Genomic DNA, 13,738 nt, shown 5'->3' on the forward strand with positions numbered 1-13,738 from the left:
AAGTGCTACCAGCTCCCTCATTGGCCACTGATGAGCTAAGGGGAGGAGCCATTTCTCCTAGGGCATCTGTCATGGTGATCCGACAGGCTCTTCCTGTTATCATTATGGACACATGATGGCTGACACCAGGACATCTGCTCTCGCTCTTCTATCTATCCGTACATCTATAAAGTCTATTTTATGAACAGTGTGTGTTAAATAGCGAAATTATGAGGACCTTTGCCCTACACAGAGTGTGTTAACACAATATGAGGACCTCTGAGACTAGTATACACACTGCGTGTTGAACAGAGACATTATGGGGACCTCTGAGACTAGTATACACACTTTATGTTAAACAGAGACAATATGGGGACCTCTGAGACTGGTATACACACTGTGTGTTCAACAGAGACATTATGGGGACCTCTGAGACTAGTATACACACTGTGTGTTGACTAGAGACATTATGGGGACATCTGAGACTAGTATACACACTGTGTGTTGACTAGAGACATTATGGGGACATCTGAGACTAGTATACATACTGTGTGTTCAACAGAGACATTGTGGGGACCTCTGAGACTGGTATACACACTGTGTGTTAAACAGAGATATTATGGGGACCTTTGCACTACACACAATATGAGGACCTGTGCACCACACAAAGTGTGTTAACACAATATGAGTACCTCTGAACTACACAGATTGTGTTAACACAATATGAGCACCTCTGAACTGCACAGTGTGTGTGAACACAACATGAGGACCTCTGACCTAGGATCCAGAGGATGAGCAGGAAGTCGATCATCTCCAGCGCGGGGCCCATGGTGTTCTTCTTGCCCTCGTTGTAGACCAGGGAGTAGAGGTTGAGGAGGAGGAGGAAGGTGAAGTAGGACGCGCTGTGGATGATGAACTTGACGAAGGGCGTGTGGATGAGCTGGCCCACGCGGGAGCGCGGCGCCAGCAGGTAGCACAGCGACAGAACGGGCCACAGCACCGCCACGCTCAGCACCGTGGCCATCTTCAGACAGGTGTGCTTCCGCCGGTAGCTCGCCGTCTCGCCGAACCACACCGTGTTGAGGAACTGCTGGCAGTTGGACTGGGCCACGAACTGGAGGGATGACAGATTACCGTATTACAGCGCATATAGCTACCGTACTGTTTAGTAATGCAGACAACAGGAGATGGAAGTTCAGATTGTTTTGAAGCAGTTATGACACATTTAAATAGATAAGTTGGAGGTATAGAACAACTCCTAGAGGCTGCTTGCATAACAACCCGGAGAAGAAAAGATAGGATTGTTGATGTTAGAATGCGGCCAGCTTTGGGCTTTCTAGCTTGTTGCCTTACTGTGAGGGAATGTTAGCATTCTGCTAGCTTGCTGCCTTACTCCGGGGAAATTTTAGCACTCTGCTAGCTTGCTGCCCTACTGTGAGGGAATGTTAGAAGTCTGTTAGCTTAGTGCCCTACTGTGAGGGAAGGTTAGAAGTCTGTTAGCTTGGTGCCCTACTGTGAGGGAAGGTTAGAAGTCTGTTAGCTTGGTGCCCTACTGTGAGGGAAGGTTAGCATTCTGCTGGGTTGCTGCCTTACAGTGAGGGATTGCTTTATCCAGCTAGTTGTGTCACTTTGTGTTTAACAAACAATCCAGGCTCAGCCATCCATGAAGTACATTCTGGCGGAGCTTCGAGCTCTTAGCGTTTGGTGTCTGCAGGCTGAAGGAACAAGTCTGAAAGCCACACTTGAAAACAACAAATACCGAGCAACAGATTGCAGACGTTACAGTTCACTGCTTCAACTATTTACTGTTGCAGCAGTAGATTAATTAAAGCCAGCGTGTGTTGGATTACAATCAGAGGACATTAGTTCATGGAGTCCCTGTTGATGGGGTGCTGTAGTAATTGGTCTGGTCATATAGGCGGTGGGGAAGTAATTACTGTCAGAGTTAAGTAGAACACAACCCAATCAAACCACCCACCGAGCCCCCCCCCCCGCTCTACGCCGCAAACATCAAGTGGGGCGGACGTCCAGGCACCATCTGAGCATCTGAACTAGCTTCAGCTCAGACCGAGCGACTGAGACAGACTGATGAGCATCATCCAGCCTGGTGACCAGTAAACCCCATAGTTCATCCAGGCATGTCTTCTACCCGCCAAGATCCAACTTGGCCTCAACCAGAAACAGATCCAACATGGTCTATACCAGCCCAGATCCAACATTGAGATCCAACATGGAGATCCAACATGGAGATCCAACATGTCCCCCACCAGCCCAGACCCAACAAGTGTTCTACCAGCGGCTGAGGCTGAGGTTCAAGATTCAACATGGAGCCAACATGGAGCCCAGATCCAACGTGGAGATCCAACATGGCGACCCAACATGTGGTCTGCTGATCCAACATGGCGGCTCACCTCCTTCTGGTTGTACTTGATGGCCAGCTTGAGGCGGCTGAGGTTCATGCGGTCCTCCAGGAGGCCTCTCTTGTCCAGGAGGTCCTCGGTGGACGTGTGGTTCAGGATCACCTCCAGCTCCCTGGAGTTACGCGCCTGGGCCAGCAGGTCCTTAGCAAACATCTTGCACTGCTTGGCCAGCTCCTCATAGTCGTTCCTGGAGGAGGACATACGCACGCTCCTGTTAGGCTGCAGGCGGACAGAGACTAGGAGGAGGTGGAGGAGGAGGGGAGGAGGAGGGGAGGAGGTGTAGGAGGAGGCGTAGGAGGAGATGGAGGAGGATGGGAGGAGGAGGAGGCGTAGGAGGAGGGGAGGAGGAGGGGTCGAAGGAGGTGTAGGAGGAGGGGAGGAGGAGGGGGAGGAGGAGGTGTAGGAGGAGGGGAGGAGGAGGGGGAGGAGGAGGTGGAGGAGGAGTTGTAGGAGGAGGTGGAGGAGGAGGGGAGGAGGAGGGGGAGGAGGAGGTGGAGGAGGAGGTGGAGGAGGAGTCGTAGGAGGAGGTGGAGGAGGAGGTGTAGGATGAGGTGTAGGAGGAGGTGGAGGAGGAGGCGTAGGAGGAGGTGGAGGAGGAGTCGTAGGAAGTGTAGGATGACGTGTAGGAGGAGGTGGAGGAGGAGGCGTAGGAGGAGGTGGAGGAGGAGGGGAGGAGGAGGTGGAGGAGGAGGGGAGGAGGAGGTGTAGGAGGAGGCGTAGGAGGAGGTGGAGGAGGAGGCGTAGGAGGAGGTGGAGGAGGAGGGGAGGAGGAGGTGTAGGAACAGAGAGGAGCTGTACGAAGAGGTGTAGGAGGAGTTGTAGGAGGAGTAGGAGGTTCAGGAGGAGGTGTAGGAAAAATTAGGTGTAGGAGTAGGTGTAGGAAGAGAGGAGTAGTAGGAGGAGGTGTAGGAAGAGAGGAGGTTTAGGAGGAGGTGTAGGAGGAGGAGTAGGAGGAGGTGTAGGAAGAGAGGAGGAGTAGAAGGAGGCGTAGGAGGAGAGGGGCAGGAGGAGGAGAGGAGGTACCTGAACTCCACCTCCACCAGGCTGAGCTCCCGGAGGTCGGCACTGAGCTCGAAGGCCCTCAGGATGGGGTCCTCCTCCGTCAGCATGATGAGGGACGGGCTGGACAGACAGCGGTAGATGTCCAGACGGAACCTGCACGGAGACACAGAGGTATACTGGTTATAAATAAATAGAGAGAGAGACAGACAGACAGACAGACAGACAGACAGACAGGTAGACAGACAGAGAGACAGATAGACAGACAGAAAGGTAGAGAGAAAGGGAAACAGACAGCCAGATAGGAACATGGATAGACAGAGAGATGGACAGACAGACAGACAGACAGACAGACAGACAGACAGACAGACAGACAGACAGACGGATGATAAAGATGTGATGGAGGTGCTGAGTGTTTCTGTCAGAGACCCCTCTTGGCCCACAGCAGCTGAGCAGGGACTATCGATTTTCTCGGGGCGTGGGAGGAATATCTGCGGAGCAGCTCAGGTCTCTGATTCAATTATTCTCAGCTGCAGGTTAGCTAGCTCTACAGGCTAGTTCCTGAAGCCTGTCTAGCTCTACGGGCTAGTTATACCCTACATACTACAATCTCTGCCCACTAGCTAGGTTGTACAGGATAGCTAGCTCTACAGGATAGCTAGCTCCTACAGGATAGCGAGCCACTACAGGCTAGATCCTTAATGGAGTTGTTCGTAGCATTCATAGCTTTTAAGTTTCAGCCCTGAGGCCTGTCGCTACTTAATCATCTCTGGACGTTTTGGGGACTCAAAGCGCTGGTGGGATGCCCTGGTGTGTTCTGTAATGTATGTTTGACAGCAGTCTGATTCATGGCTGTATCCAGCGAGCTACATACCAGGGCCAGGAAGTAAAGCTTCTCTAACCCGGGCTTAATTTAGCTGAAGATGAACCTGGGGAGACAGCTCTAACAGGCAGGATGTTTACATGTGCTCTCATAGACCCATTACGCACTGAGTTATTAACTGTCATGTAAAAATAGACATGTGATGGATGAACGTGTCCTACTTGTTGCATTCAAACTATGTTCAATACCTCAAACTATGTTCAGTACGACCGTAATCTGATGATAAAGGCTTGACCTAACTAAACATCTTCTACTTTGGTAACTTCACCTTTGTGTGGTTATGCTACTGTCGTGGAAATATCAATTGTAACTATTACATACAATTATATACAAATTATATAAACCCTGTTTGTATGATTACTAGTCAATTGAAGAGGAATTTCTATACATTCTCTCTCTATACGATCTCTCTCTCTCTCTCTCTCTCTCTCTCTCTCTCTCTCTCTCTCTCTCTTTCTCTCAAACCAACAGCCTATTGCCTTTATCCGACCACTTGCAGAAAAGTTGCAATGAAACACACCGTGAAGACTACTGGCAACTACACAGTAGCATGTTCGTTCTGCACTAGTGTATTGGCGGTAGTCCACCCCTCCCACACGCCGCGCTGATTGGCTGGCTGTGTGCTAGCAGAACACAGCACACAACCTAGCAGCACACGACCAATCAGAGCACCCCATGGCTCAAACCCTCCGAACGCCAACGCTCTCAGACTTTGCATGTTGAATCGGGCCCGACACCGTCCCCATGAGTTCGGGAACAGATTTGTTCCCAAACTCGTCAAGAGTCTCAGATGGCCAACAGTTGGGCCAGTGCAAGGGCGTAGGAACTGGGGGGGACGGAGGGGACGTGTCCCCTTCAATATTGGAGACAGGCGCATTTGTCCCACCTAAAAATTATACCGGGGGGAGAAAAACATTTTATTTTATTTTGAAAGCGCAACACAGCGTCTTGTCACCGCTTCTTATTCTAAAAAACTGGATGATTGAGCGTGCAATTAAAGAATTGATTTGATATTCATCAGTTTATTACTGCCATTCAAAATGTGTTTTCCTTTACATTTACAAATGTATCTTTTTAGCAGAATAAAATATATTTGTGAATTTTTTCAGTGTAGTTAACTTATATTTCTGTTCAAACCATTAACGGATCTGTCAGGTTTCCGATATGTGTCCCCCCCAATGTTAAACTCATTCCTACGCCCCTGGGCCAGTGTGTAGCAGCCTTTAGTGTATCGCAATTTAACGGGGTGCCTCGGTTTACCGGGAGCGTCGGAGGCCCAACCTGGGACAGTTTACCGGGAGTGTCGGAGGCTGTCCTTCTTGTTCTTGGCGTTGCAGAGCGTGCACTCGCAGCCCACGGCGTGGGGGCGGGGCAGGGAGATGTCCTGCTTCAGCAGCATGGTCAGGATCTCGTAGTTGTTGCGGTGGGCCGCCAGGATGACCGGCGCCACGTCCATGGTGGTGGAGTACTCGGCGTTCTGGATCCTCTGCATCAGTTTCTGCAGCAGGCGGAGACAGCTGTTTCATACGGTCATGTCCTTTAATACTGACGATTGAAACAATTAGCTTAGTATACTTATATACCGTGAACATATCAATAGACCTTGAATATATAGATAAACTGTATATAAATAAAGAGGGACATAGAGTTATAATGTATATCAATGGAGAGAGAGAGAGAGACATATTGGTATTTACCTTTAAATAGATTAAAATACCATGAACATATCAATAGACCTCTGATAAGCAGTTTAGGTTAAATACATTTTTAAAGGGTTTGAGGTTAGAGGGAAGAAGTTTTAAGGTTTGGGTTTGGGGATAGAGAGATGGAGGGTTAGGGGGAGGGTGAGGGTTAGATAGTAAGGGTTAGGGTTACACTCAGAGGTTAAAGGTCAGAGGTTAGAAGTAGACCTACAGCGATGGAGGGCTTGGAGGACCTGCGAGGCCGGTGGTTCAACAGGATGTCCACAGCTCCCACCACCTCAGAGTCAATGGCCACCAGCAGTGCGTCGGTGGCCTGAGGACACAAGACCACAATGAATAACATCTACCTGACATCTACCTGATGTTAACCTGTAGCCTGTAGCCTGGAGACAGAACCACAACACCTGACATCTACCTGACATCTACCTGATGTTAACCTGTAGCCTGTAGCCTGGAGACACAAGACCACAACACCTGACATCTACCTGAGGTCTAACTCATGTTAACCTGTGGCCTGGAGACACAAAACCACAACACCTGACATCTACCTGTTGTTAACCTGTAGCCTGGTTAACAACCTGATTTGTGTGTGCGGGACATTTACCTGACGCACACTCACCTTAGATCTCCCTATTACTAACTTAGCACAGATGACACAGCTTGTCATACCAGGCACACTCAACAATAGCTGTTGTGGTTGTGTGTGCATGTGTGAGTGTGTGCGTGTGTGTCTGCGTGTGGTTCTGTGTGTTTGTGTTGGTGAATGTGCATGTGTACGTGTATTTTTATGTGCACGTGTGTGTGTGTGTGTGTGGTTGTACCTGGCAGCCGTGCTCCAGCAGCAGTTGCAGGATGTCCAGGTTCTCGTTCTCGATGGTGATGGTGACGGCGTCCCGCCCCAGCACGTCCAGACAGTTCAGGTTCAGCTCCGCCTCGCGCTTCTCCCCCAGTAGCTTCTTCACCATGTAGAAGTCACCTGACGCCGCCCGAAAACACCATCATTGGTCGCATGACCCCGCCCAACACAACACCATCACTGGTCACCTGACACCACCCAAAAACACTGTCACTGGTCACTTGACCCCACCCAAAAACACTGTCAATGGTCACTTGACCCCACCCAAAAACACCATCACTGGTCACCTGACACCACCCAAAAACACCATCACTGGTCACCTGACACCACCCAAAAACACCATCACTGGTCACTTGACCCCACCCAAAAACACCATCACTGGTCACCTCACACCACCCAAAAAACACTGTCACTGGTCACCTGACCCCACCCAAAAACACTGTCACTGGTCACCTGACCCCACCCAAAAACACTGTCACTGGTCACCTGACCCCACCCAACTCAACTCCATCACTGGTCACATGACACCACCCAAAAACACCATCACTGGTCACATGACCCCACCCAACCCAACACCATCACTGGCCACCTGACACAACCCAAAAACACCATCACTGGTCACCTGACACCACCAAAAAAACACCATCACTGGTCACCTGACACCACCCAAAATCACCATCACTGGTCACCTGACACCACCCAAAAACACCATCACTGGTCACCTGAACCCACCCATTACAACACACAATATGGATCTAACGATCTTTCTCCCACTCTCCCTCTCCCCCTCTCTCTCGCTCTCTCTCTCTGTCTCTCTGTCTCTCTCTCTCTCTATATATATATATATATGCATGAATGTATGTATGTATGTATGTATGTATGTATGTATGTATGTATGTATGTATGTATGTATCTATCTATCTATCTATCTATCTATCTATCTATCTATCTATCTGTGTAACTAACTATCTATTTCATTTTGCTTCCATTTATTAGTGGCTCATTGCTGTTTCAGTGTTTCATGAGAGGAGGAACGATTAAACAGACTTCAAATTAAAACACAGAGAGTGCGAACCTCAAAGCGATGACATAACGAAGGCCTGGTATTGCAAGATGTGTCCTGGTGAACAGGAGCATCTCTCCGGAGGAGCTGCCAGCTCCCACACACAGCACAGATATGGTTTATGCTTCTAAAGTACGACCAGGACGCGTTCAACAAGAGCCCAGTCTGACCAAATATGGTCACAATAACTTCCCTTCACTCCTCCCTCAATTCACTATCCTATTCAATCTGTTCAAGTAAATAGGACTCCACGAATCGTTGTATTCAAGTCCTAGTAGCCCTACATCAGCTCCTAATACCTCAAAGCTGTCCTACCTACCTCCTAGTCATCCTATACTACCTCCTAGCTGTCGTACCTTACCTCCTAGTCATCTTACCTCCTCTCCTAGTAACCCTACCTCCTAATCATCCTACCTCACCTCCTAGTCATCCTACCTCACCTCCTAGCTTTCCTACCTCCTATCTGTCCTACCTCCTAGCTGTCCTACCTCCTATCTGTCCTACCTCCTAGCTGTCCTACCTCCTATCTGTCCTACCTCCTAGCTGTCCTACCTCCTAGCTGTCCTACCTCCTAGCTGTCCCACCTCCCTCTCGTGGGCTGATCTCCAGAGTAGATTGGAGCCTCGGTAAACAACAGCCGGCTGTGCTGCCTGCATAACGCGATCCTTCTCCTTCTCTTCTCCTCTTCCCCCCCTTCTCTCCTCCTCTCCTTCTCCCATTCTCTCCTTCTTTCCTCCTCCCTTCTCCCCTTCTCTCCTTCTCTCCTTCTCCACTTCGCTCCTTCTCTCCTCCTCATCCTCTCTCCTTCTCTCCTTCCGCCTGACACAGCAGCAGCAGGTGCATCATGGCGGAACAACAACAACAGACCACCCACCTTTCTCGCAGGCCAGCAGGAAAAGCTTCTCGTCCAGCGTGGTGTCCTCCTTTACCTCCCGCACGTCCTTCAGCGCCAGGAAGGTGTCGGGCGACGAGGACTCGGCGCCCTGGTACAGAGCGGCCATCACGACGGACAGAGAGTACGGGAAGACGCTGAGGTGCATCCCCCCTGGAGCGCCTGAAACCCCGGGGCTCGGGATCGGTCAGGTAGGACCCGCGATCGGTGAGATAAGATCCGGGATCGGTCAGAGAGGACCCGGGATCGGTACAGTGACCCGGGATCGGTCAGGTAGGACCCGGGATTGGTCAGAGAGGACCCGGGATCGGTCAGCCGTGACCCGGAATCGATCAGGTAGGACCCGGGATCGGTGAGATGGGACCCGGGATCGGTCGGGAAGGAGGGCCCGGACGGCTCGAGCCCACCGGAGACGACTTTTGGAGCGCTCGCACCAATAAGACAATCTATAAAGCTCGCATGAACAGCGTGTTCGGCGCGCTCGAGCTGCTCGAGCAGAACCGGAAGCGCATCCCCGTTGTGTTTTGTAAGTTGTTCTGCACGCGCCACGAAACCCCGCGGTTCACCTGTCCCTCGCGCTGTTTACCAAGACCATTCCCTGGCATCGCCGCGCGACGCAGCTCTCTGGTCCTGATGCTGGTGCTGCCGCCGGAGCCACTGCGCATGCCCACTGCTTCCCCAGCACGCGCGCTATTGATTATTGCGTAACGTGGCTTCACCTCTGCTCTGCAGTGGCGCGCGGACCGCGGGCGCCATGCCTCGGGCGGTCCGTTTGATCACATCTAGATGCGTTGTATATACATACAAATCTTTCGAATTAGGTATTTTGTCGATTCTGATTATGCTGTGTGTGTGTGTGTGTGTGTGTGTGTGTGTGTGTGCGTGTGTGTATGTGGTCTCTCTGTGTGTATGTGGTCTCTCTGTGTGTGTGTGTGTGTGTGTGTGTGTGTGTGTGTGTGTATGTGTGTGTGTGTGTGTGTATGTGGTCTCTGTGTGTGTGTGTGTGTGTGTGTGTGTGTGTGTGTGTGTGTGTGTGTGTGTGGTGTGTGCGTGTGTGTGCGCGAAAAGACAGATATACATAGAGAAGTACATACACATAGACAGACAGGAGGAAGTCTTTCCAGAGGTAGATAGATGGAAAGATAGATGGATAGATAGATAAATAGATAGATGCAGAGAGAGAGAGAGAGAGAGAGAGAGAGAGAGAGAGAGAGGGGTGGATGGGTGGGTGAGTGGGTCGGTGGATGGATGGATGGATAGATATGGATAGATTCATAGATAGATAGTTTGAATGATTGATTGATTGTTTGATAAGTAGACAGACAGACAGACAGACAGACAAACAGACAGACAGACAGACAGACAGACAGACAGACAGGCAGGCAGGCAGGCAGGCAGGCAGACAGACATTGATCCATTAACGTCCAGCAGGTGGCGGTGTCTCCCTGTTTTTATTAAAGCATTATAACGGAGTAACAAGTCCATCTGAAGTCCACAGAGCTCCCCATACGGCCTCTCTCCTGCCGGTCAACAATGTGTGTTTCTCTCCCCTCTCAATCATAACATGGGTACACACAAAGCTATCGGGCGATACATTTAGACAGACAAAGATCACAAGCCTATGTGTGTATGAGGACCCCGGTCGGTTCTGAGCGTTTCGTGTGCATTGTCTACCATGAAGACAGAGGTACTGGAGACAGGGGAGGCCTTAGGGAGTGATCAAAGACAAGTCACCGACCGGAGCGACGTGCGACATGACGTCTGATGTGTAAGATGCCCCTGGTGACCACCTCTCTTTACCATAACAACAGCATCTCCCCCCCGCGTCACAGCCGCTCTGGCGGGAGGGGGACGGGGACGGGCGATCGTGTGGACCAATACCGGGACTGGACTGAGCACGTCGCCTCTCGCACAGCCAATGGAGTGGGTCGGTGGGCGGTTCTTTGTCTGTGTTCTGATTGAAGCAGAGCGGTTTGTATTAGCTGGAGGAACGGGGGATCAGGAAGAGGTAAATATCCCTGATGCTCTGGGAGGATGCGTGTAGTGCTGGAGTGCCGCTGAGCAGCGCTGCATGTGCTCTGATCATCTCCTCTCCAGACGGCGCTTGATCGTCTCCGGGACCGCGGAGATCGTCTCCCCCCGAGCGGCGCTGTGTGAGCGGGGATGCAGCAGACAGACTGCGCAGAGATGCCTCCGTCCAACGTGACGAAACAGGGCGTCTGATCTTCCCTCCAACGCCTCTTTGTTTTTATCGTGCGGCCGTGGATCTACCGGCGGTGCGGTGTCTCGGATGGGCCTCCGGGAACCCGGGCGCCTCGGTGTGTGTGCGAACAACGGTATTCCGCAGTGCTTTAAATTCCGCCTCTCTCGCCTTGTGTGGATTCCGTTTGTGATGTCTAATAGTCGGCGACTCTGTTACCTAACCGGCTGATGTCTCTGTATGGGATACGGTTCCCCCTCTCTCTCGTAGAATAAAATACATCGTTTTTTTTTATCGTGAGAGTGTGAGGAGTCCCTGGTCGAGGGGGGGAGGCTTCGAGTCCAGATGAGAGGCAAACAGTATAATCAACAGCTGAAGTTGACGGCGCCCTGGGAGAAGGATGCTGGCTACGGCAGGAAGCTCAAGACGTACCGCAACCACACCAAGATCATAGCCCAGCCCGGCATCGTCATGAAGGTGCTCCGGCGGAAGCGCATCGTGCTGTTCATGGCCTACTTCCTGCTGCTGGTGCTGACCATGCTGAACCTGGCCAACTACAAGTGGACCAAGGAGCCGCAGCAGTGCAACCACCAGATGAGGAGCACGTCCTACCAGAGCCGCTCCGACATCCGCTTCCTCTACCGGCCGTCGCTGGCCAAGAAGCGGCAGCTGGTGTACGTGCTCACCACCTGGAGGTCGGGCTCCTCCTTCTTCGGCGAGCTCTTCAACCAGAACCCCCACGTCTTCTTCCTGTACGAGCCCATGTGGCACATCTGGCAGAAGCTGTACCCGGGGGACGCCGTGTCGCTGCAGGGCGCCGCGCGGGACATGCTGAGCTCGCTGTACCGCTGCGACCTCTCGGTGTTCCAGCTCTACAACAGCCCCGGGGGCAAGAACTTCACGTCGCTGGGGCTGTTCGGGGCCACGCTCAACAAGGTGGTGTGCTCCTACCCGCTGTGCTCGGCCTACCGCAAGGAGCTGGTGGGCATGGTGGACGACAAGCTGTGCAAGAAGTGCCCGCCGCAGAGCCTGCGCCTGCTGGAGGAGGAGTGCCTGAAGTACGGCACCATCGTCATCAAGGGCGTCCGCATCCTGGACGTCAACGTGCTGGCGCCGCTGATGGAGGACCCCTCGCTGGACCTCAAGGTGATCCACCTGGTGCGGGACCCCCGCGCCGTGGCCAACTCCAGGATCAAGTCCCGCCACGGGCTGATCCGGGAGAACCTGCAGGTGGTCCGCAGCCGGGACCCCAAGCTGCGGAGGGTCCCCTTCGTGGACCCGGGCCACAAGGCCAACAAGAAGGACGGCTCGGACTACCACTCCATCGGCGCCATGGAGGTGATCTGCGACCGCGCCTCGCGGACGCTGCGCTCCGCCCTGGCCGCCCCGCCCTGGCTCAAGGGGAAGTACATGGCGGTGCGCTACGAGGACCTGGTGGAGAACCCGGTGAAGACTCTGAGGAGCATCTACGGCTTCGCCAACCTCACGGCCAACCGCGACATCGAGCAGTTCGCCCTGAACATGACGAGCGGGCCCAGCTCCTCGTCCAAGCCCTTCATCGTGTCGTCGCGGAACGCCACGCAGGCGGCGAGCGCCTGGAGGACGGTGCTCAGCATCCAGCAGATCAAGCAGGTGGAGGACTACTGCCACCACGCCATGGCCGTGCTGGGCTACGACCGCGTGCGCACGGCCGGCGAGGCCAAGGACCTGAGCCGCTCGCTGCTCAGCCCCTCCAAGCTGTGAGCCCCCCTCCCCTTCTTCCCCCTCCTCCTCCTCCTCCACCGTCACCAAAGCAACGATCCCCCCCACTGAGCACTGTGGGGGGGGGGGGGGGGGGCACCTCTGGAATGTATCTGTACCCTCTGAACCGGACTACTTTTATACACAGACAGGTTTACCTCGACCAACCCCCCCCCCCCCCCCCCCCCCCCCCCAGTGGGGTTCTTCTTGAATGTCCGACGCCGGCTCACCCCCCCTCCCCATGTGGGCGACACACTTTGTGAAAAACAAGCAGTGATCGAGACAATGGTTGAACAAAAAAAAAGGCCATTATTTTTATTAGTGATTTTAATTTGAATGAAACCAGAGACAATCATCGAGTTGTTTTGTCTATGTGCCATTGGGTAGGGGGTCCGTCCAGTCAGCAGTAGGTAGGGCGATGATGTCATCGCGCCGTGGGTCCTTGTTGAAGTCAAGCTGTGAGTCGTTCCATTCCAAATGTTTACAAGTGCTTGCTCTCCACAGAGATGAAAACCGTGATCTGGGACACCGCATCGAGCTGACCGATGACAAGAAAAATGTTTGCACCTGTGTTGAACTTGCATGATTATTATTCATCTCTTTATAAATCTGTTTTTATCAGAAAGAAACGTTTAGTTTACCAGTGATTTTTCTGACATTTTGGTGCTTAGGAGAAAAATAATGAACCAAAATGCACAATAAATGAAAAAGTGAGGAAAAATGGGATCCATTCCTTCCGAAATGTTCATACTTGCAGTGGACAGCCCTACCTGGCTCATGTGAATGTACAGTAAATATGGCTCAGACTAGCAGTGGACAAGCATGGCTAATGTTAATGTACAATAACTCATGTTCAGCCTTGGAGTGGACAAGCTTACCTCGTGTGAATGTACAGTACAGTAACTAATGTTCAGACTAGCACTTGACAGACCTATCTGGCTCGTGTGAATGTACAGAAACTAAAGTTAAACTAAGAGTTGGCAGGCCTGCCTTGCCTTATGTG

At 52.2% G+C, this 13,738-nt stretch overlaps 2 protein-coding genes across 2 annotated transcripts in view; one reads left to right on the forward strand and one right to left on the reverse strand.

Annotated features, from left to right (window-relative positions):
* trpc1 (transient receptor potential cation channel, subfamily C, member 1) overlaps positions 1-8,943 on the reverse strand; it is a gene marked incomplete at its 5' end in the record, with an annotated part of 16,565 nt that extends 7,622 nt beyond the window's left edge. Inside the window, 7 exons of the mRNA XM_079754727.1 lie at positions 757-1,093; positions 2,391-2,586; positions 3,423-3,554; positions 5,577-5,779; positions 6,196-6,297; positions 6,806-6,960; positions 8,778-8,943. Of these exons, the coding sequence (XP_079610853.1) occupies positions 757-1,093; positions 2,391-2,586; positions 3,423-3,554; positions 5,577-5,779; positions 6,196-6,297; positions 6,806-6,960; positions 8,778-8,943 (1,291 nt within the window). The remainder of the gene's footprint in view (positions 1-756; positions 1,094-2,390; positions 2,587-3,422; positions 3,555-5,576; positions 5,780-6,195; positions 6,298-6,805; positions 6,961-8,777) is intronic.
* Positions 8,944-11,250: 2,307 nt separating this feature from the next.
* On the forward strand, positions 11,251-12,738 carry chst2b (carbohydrate (N-acetylglucosamine-6-O) sulfotransferase 2b; the record flags this gene model as incomplete). Its single annotated transcript, XM_079755135.1, has 1 exon — positions 11,251-12,738. Exon 1 carries the CDS (start codon positions 11,341-11,343, stop codon positions 12,736-12,738), a length of 1,398 nt encoding a protein of 465 aa, XP_079611261.1. The 5' UTR covers positions 11,251-11,340.
* Between the last annotated feature and the right edge of the window lie 1,000 nt (positions 12,739-13,738).

Source organism: Pollachius pollachius, assembly GCF_949987615.1.
Source record: "Pollachius pollachius genome assembly, chromosome: 17".
Lineage (NCBI taxonomy): Eukaryota > Metazoa > Chordata > Actinopteri > Gadiformes > Gadidae > Pollachius > Pollachius pollachius.